A 15,225-nucleotide genomic window follows, 5' to 3' on the forward strand; every position below is an offset into this window, starting at 1 on the left:
TTTTTGTGTTTTTGACATTCTATGATGTTTTTTTTTGCTTGGTAAAGCTCACGGCGCCGTGCATTTATTCGTTCTTTATTTGTTGCATAGTATCTTCGAGCACGTTCATTATTAGAAGAAGAAGCCATTCGCAAAATTTATGGTACCTATAAGCAAGGGAGGGGAAAACAAGAATGTTATTTAGAGACAACAACCACGTTATTGTATGAAAGCGAAAGAAGGGGAAAAAAATCTAAGTTCTGAATAGTGCCATGTGAATTTTTTTATTTGAGAAATGTTTTTGAAAGAACGTATTAGTATTTTTGTTGCATACATGTAGGTAGTTTCATGTGTAAAGTTGATAAAAGGAAAAAAAAAATGTGATTTTTTCTACTAACATAATGCTAGATACAATGGAGAACAAATATTTATTTCAATGGTATATAAGAAATTTTCATAAGAAGACATGCAACAATATATCTTGTAAAGTTGTATTTATAAAATTGGACAATAGGAATTGCCAAAAAGCAAGGAACACATTCTGCAATATTTATTTACAATGTCGAGATGCTCTGAATTTCTCGAAGGATGTTTTTGCATTCTGTCGTGAAATGCAGTTTTTCTTCTTTTATGATAACGCATTTCAATCGTGGGACTTCTTTAAAAGTTTCTGTCTTCACCGAAAGTGTGAAGATATGATCTGTCCATAGAGCTCTAGAGACAATTTCCTTGATTAGTTCTGGATCTGAAGATAATAGATAGAAGTCTTTGGCATTATTTCCAAGAATTGTAGAGCCCGCGTCTTCGAAAGCAACAGTTGAAGCCAATTCACCAGTGTGATCTTGTATGTCGATTTTCAATAAGTATCTGTAATCACAGTCGCTTACTTCAGCGTTGCACTTTGGACAGAACCACACCCCTGTATTTTGTGGAATAAGTTTTTTCATGCATTTTTTCCCACCAACAATCGACGGGCAAGAAATGTAGTAAAAACTATCCATACCAATTTTTGTTATTGTGCCCTTTAATTGGAAAAATGTTGGTTTCTCTAAGGAATCCATACTGTAAATGTCAGCAATTGTTATTTTTTTTTGTTGGGGGCAAAAAGGAGATCTTGTTGTCAAAGATGTTGAAGCAGCAGTCGAGCCTTCTTTTTTAAACCACGACTTTAGCGTATGGGCCTCTTCAATGTCAGGATCGACAAGAACAATGGATCTCGTTGTAGTGCCGATATTTTTCCCATTAAATTCTCCAACACGTGCAGATTTGATTGCAATGATGGGGTTATTGCCTGTAGCACATAGGGAGGAGATTTCCTGTGAAACAGCTTTAAAATTATCGCCCCAAAAGATTGCATCTATGCTATACCCTGACATGTCTTGAAGCTGTACTGTTTGTTTATTGACTTCAGAGCCATCTCTTCTACGTATAGTGCATACACTGGAAATGTCTGTGACAACACCCAAAATATCAACAATGGAGTTGACGTTTGTTGTTCTGATATCATCAATTGATTTTATGCTGAATTGCACTGCTGGATTATGTTTTTTTTCACTGGCAACATGTTCTATGGTAGATGTTGCATTCAACAAAATTTCCCAGTCATTGTTCAAGTGGTTGTATTGCTTATTAGCCATTTTCACATTCCCTTTAGAAACAATGTAGACATTTCCATTTTGGATTTTGTCGAAGAAATAATCTGCGACATTGTTGAAACATGTAATATGTATTTCTCCACCCTCTGTATCGAACAGGTCAAAGCCAAACACCTTACCGGGTCCGTATTGATTCTGAAATTGTCGAAGAGCTGTTTTCCTTTGGACGTATCCTTTTATGCACCAGTTTGAGTGGTAAGGGTTTAACGATTTGATGGGAATTTGAACCGGTTGAACGGACGGGGCTGGAGTAGTTGGAAGAGGGCAGGGCCTTTTTGATGGAGGATGTGGATCCGATGAGGATGGAGAGTTTTCATCAGATGTGATGGGGATACTCATAGTTTTTGGATTGCCAATTAAGGGTGCAAATGAAGTAGATATTTCAAAGTCTAATAGCTTTATAGACCTACACGACAAATGAGAGTCAAAGGAATAACTGTTAGAAGTGGTTGTGTTATAAGTAAAAGAATGTTAAATTTGAAATAAGATATTTATAACAAACTTACGTTGAAGGACCAATAGCTGAGGTAGTCCAACTTTTAACATTTATAATAGAACCCTTTTGTAGCAAGCCTGTTGCTACGAGATCATTGAAATCTTTTGGAAGAGGATTTTCTATCATGGTCCATGGATGAAATAGAAATGAAGCAAAAACTCGGAAAGGAGATTAAGGTTGTTACCGGAGTTGAAGCAATACAGAGAACGTCCAGAAATGTCCTTCAACGCTGAAAGTTGAACAGCAACTACAAATTAGTTTGCAACTGCTTCACACATAGTAAAAAATGGATATTGTCAGATAAAGGCAGGGAGAAATTCAATAACAAAACAGAGATTAAACTACGTGCAAGATGATCCGAGAACAAGTAGTTTAATATCATCTTTTAATATAATTTGATGGTTAAAAAAATATGTTGCATCATTCAAAAGTTATCAATTCAAATTTACAGATAGAATATGCATGACTTTGCACACTAAAAATAGAATATGCATAACTTTGCAAACTTAAATAGTGATTTCAGAAGTAAAATATATAAATACATTTTATGAGTCAAATTACTTCCAAAGTTAACAAGATTGGATCTCGTTACAAGAACTTCCAGCCACCTTGTTGTAAGACCTTCATATTTAAAAACATTTTACCCTACTTATACTCTGTAATTGAGAGTATAGCTAGAATATAAGGCTGTACTTCGTTACATGGGATATATATATATGCACATCAAAGCCTGATTGAATAACATGAGAGCATAGTTCAAAACACCAAGTTGAAGCCTAGATTTATATTTAATGTTGCACAAAATTTGGCATAAAGCATAGGATAAACCACTGACAAAGTTAACAAAGCCTGATTGAATAACCTGAGAGCATAGTTCAAAACACCAAGTTGAAGCCTAGATTTATATTTAATGTTGCACAAATTTGCAAATGACAGATATGGTGGAAATTCATATATCTGTATTGTTCAGAGTTTTAAGAAGCACATGTATCTAAGAATCCAGGAACCTGAGGCTCTGGGCTTATGCTATCTTCATCAAGATTGTCGTCCTGCCATTGTACACAGAGATGTTAAGCCTAGCAATATATTGCTTGATTCTGACATGACTGCAAGGGTTGCAGATTTTGGAGTTGCAAAGCTGATTCGAACTGGTTCGGAAGCCATGTCTTCTGTTATTGGCTCCTATGGCTACATTGCTCCAGGTAAAGTAGTTTCAAACTTCAGAACTATAAGTGGTCATTCTTTTTATGGTAACATTAATTTTCTTTTCAGAAACCATATACATTCTAACATCTTAGGATATAGCTTGTTCTTGAATGATACTCTGTCCATCCATTTTATGTTACATGATTGTCTCTGATGTGAGCAATTTACTTACATAGTGTCTAACATCTTAGGTTACTCCATCAATCCATTCTATGTCAACATGGTTGTCTCTGGTGTGAACAATATACTTGCAAAGTGTCTAACATCGTAGGTTATACTTTGTTCTTGAATGATACTCCATCAATCCATTTTATGTTAACATGATTGTCTCTGATGTGAATAATTTACTTACAAAGTGAGTTAGGATGGTCTAAGTGCATTTTTCTTTCAGTTTCATGATTGTTTACCCTGGAAAATCTAAGAATACAAAAGGAGAATCTTGTATTGGTTTTACATCCCTAAAGCATTAAGATTAGCTGAACACAAAAGTAAAAGGGAATCGGTTTTAGCTACTGTTTGGATTTGAAGAAGGAATTCAGAAATATGAGTATTCTCAGATCAGACAACCTTATGGAAAAGGTCTTATTATTTTTATGTATTTGTAAGTTAGTTTGTGTATCAGATTCTCAGTGATTGATGGGTATGGAGTTATGTTTTAGCCCAGCTTAGTTCAAAATCCTAAATTTGCTATAAGGTAGCATTCATTGTTTTCTACATAGCCAATCAAATTCTTACACAGATTTTCTCTTGTAATATATATCTGAAAGTTATATGTTAAACCTAGCACAGACTTGTACTGTTTCATTAATTGAGGATGGTAGCAATCTATTAAGTCCATGAGTCTATGCATCTTTTGGATTTGTGCAGAATATGCCTACACACTTCAAGTCTTTGAGAAAAGTGACATATACAGCTTTGGGGTGGTCCTCTTAGAGCTCTTCACTGGAAGACAGCCAATGGATCCAGAATTTGGAGAAGGTGTCAACATTGTGGACTGGGTCAAGGAAAGAGTTCAGACCAAGGAAGGGATGGAAAAGATCTTAGATCAAAGTGTTAGAGTTCCAAGTTTCTCAGTCAAGGAAGAGATGATGCTGGTCCTCAGAGTGGCTCTCCTCTGCACTAGTAGGTCTCCAATCAACCGACCATCGATGAGAGATGTTGTTTCAATGTTATCAGAAGCCCACCCCAAAAGCAAAGCAGCCCTTGACTCCCAATCCTTGCAACAACACAGGTCCCATTCTTGATCTCAGCCAGACAGTCCACCATGCTGTTCTAAGGAAGGAAGCCAACATTAAATATGTTTCCATTGAAGTAATCGTTGTTGGGTATGTTCGTGTTATGAACTTAATGGTCAAATATCTCAACTTAGTGATGAAATGCATGAAATAAAGGCTGAAAAGGTTAAAGCAATGAATGATCTTGATGAATTCAAGGTCTTGGTCAAAAAATTAGAAAATGAGAGAGCAGAGCTATCTGAATATCTTCATGTAGTGAGAGCTGAGCTGGAGCAAATGAAAAAAGAAGCTGATTTCCACCAAAAACATGAAGAAGAAAGGAATCGATTCTCTGAGGAGAATGCCAAACTTTCTGCAGAGCTATATGATTGCAAGGAATATTTATCAAGGAGGCAAGATGAAAAATCAGAACGTGATAAGCAATTGAGAGATATGGTACCAACATGGTTGTCTCTGGTGTGAACAATATACTTGCAAAGTGTCTAACATCGTAGGAATTTCAGCGAACAGTGAAATAATTCAAACAGCGAAAGTATTTCAGCATCAGGAATTTCAGCACAGAAAAATCAATGCATGATACCGTTGACCGGATACAATTATATTCCAACTATATCTACTGAGATGTTAGGAATATTGCTCATCTTCTGACTTGCCTCTTTTCCCAATGGTTATTAATTTTAGTGCATTTTATATGTTCTTGCAGGTGCTTAAACTTCTTTCTCCTATTTTAGTAGACTGGAAGGTTCCCATAGATGTAATTGCCTTCACTACTATATCTCTTGGATTGATCTATGTTGGATCTTGCAATGATGAAGTGGCTCAGTCAATTATTATTGCCTTGATGGAGAGAAGTGATTCTGAGCTAGGAGAGCCACTTACTCGATTTCTTTGTTTAGGCCTTGGCCTCTTATATCTTGGAAAGCAGGTGAGTGGATTGATTTTGAACAGAGTCCATTAACTGCCATTATATCCTCCAGACATATATTGGTCAATGATTTGTGCTTACTTTGGGAATATGCTGTAAGAAAAAGAAACATAAGATATGCTGATTTTTTTTAAAAAGAGTGAAGAAAGAGGTATATTTAAAGGAAAATTATGAAATATTTTACATGAGATCCCGTCCACACAAACTCCAGAGGAGCTGCTCAATTACCAGCTAATACAGTGATTAAAGGGAAGTGGTCCACAAAATAATTGAAAGGAGATAGGACATAGAGGTTTCTGGGAGTGATGACTGATTAGAGATTGCTGATGTTCTCAACTCCCTGGCATTCCCAGAAAAGTGTTAGAAGCTCTATTTAATGCTGTATTTGTACTAACATTGAAGGTTGTTACTGTGTTGTTTAGCCAAGAGGTCGTTTTTAGGAATCTTGTTTGTTGCCATCTGTATGATTTTCTAAAGCACTCAACTATACAAACGTATGCAGGGAATTTATAGTTTAGTAACTTCTAGAAAACATACCTTTTGATAGCATTTTGACAAGGAACAAGTAAAACATTCATTTATATAACATACTGTTGCGGATTCCTGGGTGCTATTTTTTCTGCTTTCTGGTATTTCAACTTTTCCAAGGTGGAAAGATCTAGCTAAGAGCATGTAGGTAATGGTTTAAGCTAAAGATTAAATGAGGGTCACCATGCCGTTTCCAATATGTTGAAGAAGATTTATTGCCAATGATGCTATAGGTATTAAAGAAGTGTTTTGCTTGATTTTTGTGAGATGTTATGGCACTAGGTAGTGATGTATGCCTTGCATAATGTCTGTGCTAACAAGAATACAGGTTTTCCTCGCTTTTGCTCAAAGTCACAGGCTTTCAACTCTTCTCTTGAAATAAACAGGAAAAAGTTGATGCAACTTTGGAAGTAGCAAAGACATTCAATGAGAAAATATCAAGATATTGTCAAGTTACGCTGGAGTCCTGTGCATATGCAGGGACTGGAAATGTTCTCAAGGTAAGAAATGAATTGGCTGAAATGAGACCTGTTCTAGATGAAGCTATTAAAGGTAAAGAACAGATTACAAGAGATTTGAATGTTATAAGCTGGAGACATGTTCTACAATGGTTGAAAAAGAACAACTTGAGACAGAAGCTATGAGAACAAGGCAGCTGACTGATGAACTTAATGGTCAAATATCTCAACTTAGTGATGAAATGCATGAAATAAAGGCTGAAAAGGTTAAAGCGATGAATGATCTTGATGAATTCAAGGTCTTGGTCAAAAAATTAGAAAATGAGAGAGCAGAGCTATCTGAATATCTTCATGTAGTGAGAGCTGAGCTGGAGCAAATGAAAAAAGAAGCTGATTTCCACCAAAAACATGAAGAAGAAAGGAATCGATTCTCTGAGGAGAATGCCAAACTTTCTGCAGAGCTATATGATTGCAAGGAATATTTATCAAGGAGGCAAGATGAAAAATCAGAACGTGATAAGCAATTGAGAGATATGGTACTTGAGCTTCATAAAGCTACATCAGAAAATGTTAAATATATGAAAAACACTTTCTGCTTGCAAGTAAGACTCTATAGTTGCTGAGTGGCTAATGTACAATTGATGGAAGAGGATTTTCTATCATGGTCCATGGATGAAATAGAAATGAAGCAAAAACTCGGAAAGGAGATTAAGGTTGTTACCAGAGTTGAAGCAATACAGAGAACGTCCAGAAATGTCCTTCAACGCTGAAAGTTGAACAGCAACTACAAATTAGTTTGCAACTGCTTCACACATAGTAAAAAATGGATATTGTCAGATAAAGGCAGGGAGAAATTCAATAACAAAACAGAGATTAAACTACGTGCAAGATGATCCGAGAACAAGTAGTTTAATATCATCTTTTAATATAATTTGATGGTTAAAAAAATATGTTGCATCATTCAAAAGTTATCAATTCAAATTTACAGATAGAATATGCATGACTTTGCACACTAAAAATAGAATATGCATAACTTTGCAAACTTAAATAGTGATTTCAGAAGTAAAATATATAAATACATTTTATGAGTCAAATTACTTCCAAAGTTAACAAGATTGGATCTCGTTACAAGAACTTCCAGCCACCTTGTTGTAAGACCTTCATATTTAAAAACATTTTACCCTACTTATACTCTGTAATTGAGAGTATAGCTAGAATATAAGGCTGTACTTCGTTACATGGGATATATATATATGCACATCAAAGCCTGATTGAATAACATGAGAGCATAGTTCAAAACACCAAGTTGAAGCCTAGATTTATATTTAATGTTGCACAAAATTTGGCATAAAGCATAGGATAAACCACTGACAAAGTTAACAAAGCCTGATTGAATAACCTGAGAGCATAGTTCAAAACACCAAGTTGAAGCCTAGATTTATATTTAATGTTGCACAAATTTGCAAATGACAGATATGGTGGAAATTCATATATCTGTATTGTTCAGAGTTTTAAGAAGCACATGTATCTAAGAATCCAGGAACCTGAGGCTCTGGGCTTATGCTATCTTCATCAAGATTGTCGGCCTGCCATTGTACACAGAGATGTTAAGCCTAGCAATATATTGCTTGATTCTGACATGACTGCAAGGGTTGCAGATTTTGGAGTTGCAAAGCTGATTCGAACTGGTTCGGAGGCCATGTCTTCTGTTATTGGCTCCTATGGCTACATTGCTCCAGGTAAAGTAGTTTCAAACTTCAGAACTATAAGTGGTCATTCTTTTTATGGTAACATTAATTTTCTTTTCAGAAACCATATACATTCTAACATCTTAGGATATAGCTTGTTCTTGAATGATACTCTGTCCATCCATTTTATGTTACATGATTGTCTCTGATGTGAGCAATTTACTTACAAAGTGTCTAACATCTTAGGTTACTCCATCAATCCATTCTATGTCAACATGGTTGTCTCTGGTGTGAACAATAAACTTGCAAAGTGTCTAACATCGTAGGTTATACTTTGTTCTTGAATGATACTCCATCAATCCATTTTATGTTAACATGATTGTCTCTGATGTGAATAATTTACTTACAAAGTGAGTTAGGATGGTCTAAGTGCATTTTTCTTTCAGTTTCATGATTGTTTACCCTGGAAAATCTAAGAATACAAAAGGAGAATCTTGTATTGGTTTTACATCCCTAAAGCATTAAGATTAGCTGAACACAAAAGTAAAAGGGAATCGGTTTTAGCTACTGTTTGGATTTGAAGAAGGAATTCAGAAATATGAGTATTCTCAGATCAGACAACCTTATGGAAAAGGTCTTATTATTTTTATGTATTTGTAAGTTAGTTTGTGTATCATATTCTCAGTGATTGATGGGTATGGAGTTATGTTTTAGCCCAGCTTAGTTCAAAATCCTAAATTTGCTATAAGGTAGCATTCATTGTTTTCTACATAGCCAATCAAATTCTTACACAGATTTTCTCTTGTAATATATATCTGAAAGTTATATGTTAAACCTAGCACAGACTTGTACTGTTTCATTAATTGAGGATGGTAGCAATCTATTAAGTCCATGAGTCTATGCATCTTTTGGATTTGTGCAGAATATGCCTACACACTTCAAGTCTTTGAGAAAAGTGACATATACAGCGTTGGGGTGGTCCTCTTAGAGCTCTTCACTGGAAGACAGCCAATGGATCCAGAATTTGGAGAAGGTGTCAACATTGTGGACTGGGTCAAGGAAAGAGTTCAGACCAAGGAAGGGATGGAAAAGATCTTAGATCAAAGTGTTAGAGTTCCAAGTTTCTCAGTCAAGGAAGAGATGATGCTGGTCCTCAGAGTGGCTCTCCTCTGCACTAGTAGGTCTCCAATCAACCGACCATCGATGAGAGATGTTGTTTCAATGTTATCAGAAGCCCACCCCAAAAGCAAAGCAGCCCTTGACTCCCAATCCTTGCAACAACACAGGTCCCATTCTTGATCTCAGCCAGACAGTCCACCATGCTATTCTAAGGAAGGAAGCCAACATTAAATATGTTTCCATTGAAGTAATCGTTGTTGGGTATGTTCGTGTTATGAACTTAATGGTCAAATATCTCAACTTAGTGATGAAATAAAGGCTGAAAAGGTTAAAGCGATGAATGATCTTGATGAATTCAAGGTCTTGGTCAAAAAATTAGAAAATGAGAGAGCAGAGCTATCTGAATATCTTCATGTAGTGAGAGCTGAGCTGGAGCAAATGAAAAAAGAAGCTGATTTCCACCAAAAACATGAAGAAGAAAGGAATCGATTCTCTGAGGAGAATGCCAAACTTTCTGCAGAGCTATATGATTGCAAGGAATATTTATCAAGGAGGCAAGATGAAAAATCAGAACGTGATAAGCAATTGAGAGATATGGTACCAACATGGTTGTCTCTGGTGTGAACAATATACTTGCAAAGTGTCTAACATCGTAGGAATTTCAGCGAACAGTGAAATAATTCAAACAGCGAAAGTATTTCAGCATCAGGAATTTCAGCACAGAAAAATCAATGCATGATACCGTTGACCGGATACAATTATATTCCAACTATATCTACTGAGATGTTAGGAATATTGCTCATCTTCTGACTTGCCTCTTTTCCCAATGGTTATTAATTTTAGTGCATTTTATATGTTCTTGCAGGTGCTTAAACTTCTTTCTCCTATTTTAGTAGACTGGAAGGTTCCCATAGATGTAATTGCCTTCACTGCTATATCTCTTGGATTGATCTATGTTGGATCTTGCAATGATGAAGTGGCTCAGTCAATTATTATTGCCTTGATGGAGAGAAGTGATTCTGAGCTAGGAGAGCCACTTACTCGATTTCTTTGTTTAGGCCTTGGCCTCTTATATCTTGGAAAGCAGGTGAGTGGATTGATTTTGAACAGAGTCCATTAACTGCCATTATATCCTCCAGACATATATTGGTCAATGATTTGTGCTTACTTTGGGAATATGCTGTAAGAAAAAGAAACATAAGATATGCTGATTTTTTTTAAAAAGAGTGAAGAAAGAGGTATATTTAAAGGAAAATTATGAAATATTTTACATGAGATCCCGTCCACACAAACTCCAGAGGAGCTGCTCAATTACCAGCTAATACAGTGATTAAAGGGAAGTGGTCCACAAAATAATTGAAAGGAGATAGGACATAGAGGTTTCTGGGAGTGATGACTGATTAGAGATTGCTGATGTTCTCAACTCCCTGGCATTCCCAGAAAAGTGTTAGAAGCTCTATTTAATGCTGTATTTGTACTAACATTGAAGGTTGTTACCGTGTTGTTTAGCCAAGAGGTCGTTTTTAGGAATCTTGTTTGTTGCCATCTGTATGATTTTCTAAAGCACTCAACTATACAAACGTATGCAGGGAATTTATAGTTTAGTAACTTCTAGAAAACATACCTTTTGATAGCATTTTGACAAGGAACAAGTAAAACATTCATTTATATAACATACTGTTGCGGATTCCTGGGTGCTATTTTTTCTGCTTTCTGGTATTTCAACTTTTCCAAGGTGGAAAGATCTAGCTAAGAGCATGTAGGTAATGGTTTAAGCTAAAGATTAAATGAGGGTCACCATGCCGTTTCCAATATGTTGATCGTCTGCGGCATGCAGAGTCCAGTGAAGTTGGAGAAGAAAACATGCAATCTTTTGTGGCATTGGACATCGTGGTCGCTGACTGTAGCAAGTTCATGAAACATTTGCAGAAAGCATTGGATGAAAGATCACAGTTTGAACCCACTATAAGAGAACTTGAGTCTGTTTTGTTTTCAAAGGACCAAGATATTCAAGATATGAATGTTAAGTTAGTTGAGCTATCTCAGAAATGTGCCCAACTTGAAGAGATTAGTGGTAAGTGCACAGTACTGGATGAAAAATGCACTGAAATGGCTTTTCAAGCAGCCCAAAATGCAAATGAAAGAGATTCCTTACATTTGGAGGTAGATGCCCTTAGAAAATCTCTATGAAACAGTGATGTGCTATCATTCACAGAAAATAAACAGTGATGTGCTATCATTCACAGAAAATAAACAGTGATATGAAAGCAAGATCCACAACAACCCCAAATCAGTGTCAAGTCAAGTCAGATAAGGTTTGCTTTGATAGCCATTTCATTGACTTCAAAAGGAAACAATCTGTCAAATCCCTATAATGGATGTGCCATTTCAAAACAAAAAGCAATGCTACCAAGGGATTGGAAAAATTTACTCAAGGAGGGCAAGAGATTTGCAAATGTTAAGATATCCCAATTATCGGAGCAGATAGAAAAGTAGGGTCGGTTCTAAAGAACGTATTTTTCTCTAGGTAAACAAATCACCTACAAGACTTTGGGAGAGAATGAAAATCCTCAGCCATGAACATATTGCACTTCTGTTGGATACGTCACTAATGCATAGATTCGATTCTTTGGTTGACCAGGATATTAACATCATAATTCCTACTCAAATTTTGCATGGCAGAATCCTTAAACACTGCATATTTTGCAAATGACAGATATGGTGGAAATTCATATATCTGTATTGTTCAGAGTTTTAAGAAGCACATGTATCTAAGAATCCAGGAACCTGAGTTAAGAGAAACGAGAAGTTTAGGGATCTGTTTTAAAGGTCATTATGCAAGCAAAGAAATCAAAAGCAGGTACCAGGGATATATGAATGACTTTTCAGCTTGTGAAAGTTGAAGAATACCAATTTAATCACTCGGAGGCTGGTCGGGAATTGGCAAAAATCTCATGCTTTCTCTCATTAGAATAGTACTGTTCTCGACATTCAAGCACACACTTTACAAATTTTGTAATTCAAACATTGAAATAATTCAAACAGCGAAAGTATTTCAGCATCAGGAATTTCAGCGAACAGTGAAATAATTCAAACAGCGAAAGTATTTCAGCATCAGGAATTTCAGCACAGAAAAATCAATGCATGATACGGTTGACCGGATAGAGAGTTCGTACCTTGGAGGACTTGGATCATAACTGGATACTTGACAAACCCAGAAAGCATGTAAGCTTATAGAAGAGACAGCTATGTAGTATGAACAGTAGGAAAACGTAAACGAGGAGGGTTTAATAGCTGTGGATCGAACCTTAAATAGCTACTAATCCACTGAATCATGGAGGCCAAATAACTGTCGACAAAGAATCTCTGCGAAGAGTCTCATCGCCACCAGGCAGGCTATGCGAAGGCAGCAGAAGAGTCTTATCGCAGAGTCTCTTTGCCAGCATGCGAAGGCAGCAGAAGAGTCTTATGGCAGAGTCTCTTTGCCAGCAGGCAGTCTATGCGAAGGCAGCAGAAGAGTCTCATGGCCAGCAGGCGAGGTCTGGCTTTTCATGGCCCATTATCATGGGAAAATATCATTTTTTTTATAAATAAAACAGATTAAATGAACGGTCAAAAATACTCCAATCATCTAACACACAAAATCAAAGGCTCACGATCGCACACCTCACATTTTAGGGAGATCTTTCTCAGAGGGAACGCCTTACGGCGTAATTATTAGGGTGTGTGTTCAAAGTTTCAAAGCAGTTGAAAGGTTGCTGCATATGATGACTTCTACAAAAATTAGACCATGTTGAATCCTTCCATCATCTGCAACTGCTTTTTCTGCAAACTTGTTTCATCCAGTTTGCAAAAAAGAGTTTCAGGATCTGTACTCCATGGGTTAATATAATTAATTTTGAAAGGCGTGGATGTGTGTAGTTTTTTGTGAGCTTCCGCCTTCCTCTCAAATGGAGAACTCTAGTCTACCATAAATTCTATTATAGAACAGAATGTGTAGTGTTTTTTATTTATTTATAAAATGTATAATTTTAATATTTTAATTCATGAAATGTATATTTTACAATTTTGATGGATTAGGTTTAATGTTTGGAGTGTTGTGAATTATAAGTGGATCGAGATTATTCAAGTTTTTGGGTTGGTTATTTTTATGAATATCTTTGTGTGTCGCTCGTCATCTTTGTTCGGTGTCTTTTTTGCCGGGTTAAGGATGAAAATTTTCGAAGATTATTAAGTTTCATTTGTTTTCTTTGTTGGGTTTTAGGTCAAAGGATTTCTTTGAGATGTACGTATTCATTAAATTACACATTTACTTGATTCAGTTATATTCATTAAATTATATTGACCTCATTTAGTTATATTATATTCATTAATTCATATAACCCCGATTGTGGGAAATACAACCTACCACGTGGCACCCATGTGGTTATCCATGCCATAAGTCAGCTGCTGACCCAACCCTACCTTAATTAGGCTATCGGCATAATTAAGCATCAACTTCTTCGTCAACACTTTTACCCTGCTCCCATCGATCACGTGAGGCACTTTCAACCACTTTTACCCTGCTCCGATCGATCAGGTGAGGCACTTTCAACCGTTGATTTGAAGTGTGTTTTTTGTTGCTGATTTTTAGGCCGATAGGTTTTGATATTCGGCTACTGCGCTGCATGCATGCCCTTACTTCAACTGCAAGTACCGTTGGAAAATCCCTAAAAAGAAGAAAGATTGTCGAATGATCACGAGAATTGGTATGATTTAGCTGGTTTAGCGAAGAATGGAGGCTATAAAGCTGGGAAACGAAACAAAAATTTTAGAAGGTTAATGAGAAAAAAATAATAATAGTTGTTCCTTTAAAGGAGAAAATTGGTAAAGATGCTAGGCTATGCATGAGCGATAGAGTGAAGAGCAACAACGGCAGCAACACATGTTCCTTGTCCCAAGTCATGGTATTGTTGGCGATTCTTCCAGTGTTAAGTTTTTCTCTAAGGTAATCTTATGCTCTAACTTTATGATCTAACCGACCTTTTGTATTTTAATTGCGTGAATTGATTTGAAAATAAATCAAACTTATAAAACAGATTACAAGGGTTGCATATTCAACAATTCTAATTTAATAATCCTATCGGCCTCTTTTTGCACCTTTTGGGACAATTGCTAGTATAGCGATCAATGTGGAGTTTAGGGACTATCCTTGTAGGTGCTTTCAATTAATGTTACTGAAGGTCTTCAATTTGATCCAAAACTATATATATGTGTGTCTGTGTGTTGTGGGGGGTTGCAAGTTGTAATTCTCATGCATAACAAATATATATATATTATATATATATATATATATATATATTATATATATATATATATATATATATTAATTCTCATGAATAACAAAGGTTGACAATTTATTTTTTATTCGAGCTTATGGTTACAAGGTTGAGAATATTATCTATATTATTATATTTTTTTTTGTATTATTGAAGGAAGATTGTAAAAGCCCACACAATGCATGCTATAATATATGGTTTGAGGTGGTAGTGTAATGCATATTTGAACACTGAACTTTTGGGAGCTTGTTTATATGTGGCTTGATATATTTCTTGACTTGGGAAAGTATATGATAATTCAATGTAGTGGAAGTCGAGAATTCATGATAATATTTATTTGGTTCTTACGTGGCATCGCTTAGTAAAATAATCTAAAAGTTTCGCTGGGAATGGTTGTTGTATTTTTCACAAACGTTGGCTTACATGGCATTCGAGTTTTATCATTTATGGCATTTATTATGACTAGTCCTTCCTGTAATCTCCATCCTATATTAGTTTTTAATGTTATATATTGTCTTTGCCCTCCATCAACGACGTAGTATGCCAACTCATTTAGTTCACCGTGATCCCTCATAAGCAAATGAAGCCAGTGTGCCTCCTCAACCTTGTAAACATTCC

General features: G+C 36.0%; 1 protein-coding gene across 1 annotated transcript; it reads left to right on the top strand.

The window, feature by feature from the left end:
• The first annotated feature begins 2,439 nt into the window (after positions 1-2,439).
• LOC149203344 (26S proteasome non-ATPase regulatory subunit 2 homolog A-like) lies at positions 2,440-6,704 on the top strand. The gene is made up of 2 exons (XM_089403415.1): positions 2,440-5,496; positions 6,411-6,704. Exons 1-2 carry the CDS (start codon positions 5,236-5,238, stop codon positions 6,666-6,668), a joined length of 519 nt encoding a protein of 172 aa, XP_089259541.1. The 5' UTR covers positions 2,440-5,235; the 3' UTR covers positions 6,669-6,704.
• Positions 6,705-15,225: the final 8,521 nt, after the last annotated feature.

The sequence above is a fragment of the Pinus tabuliformis genome, chromosome 2_1 (genome assembly GCF_031772625.1).
Source record: "Pinus tabuliformis cultivar Carrire ecotype Pingquan chromosome 2_1, CPIR1, whole genome shotgun sequence".
Classification (NCBI taxonomy): domain Eukaryota; kingdom Viridiplantae; phylum Streptophyta; class Pinopsida; order Pinales; family Pinaceae; genus Pinus; species Pinus tabuliformis.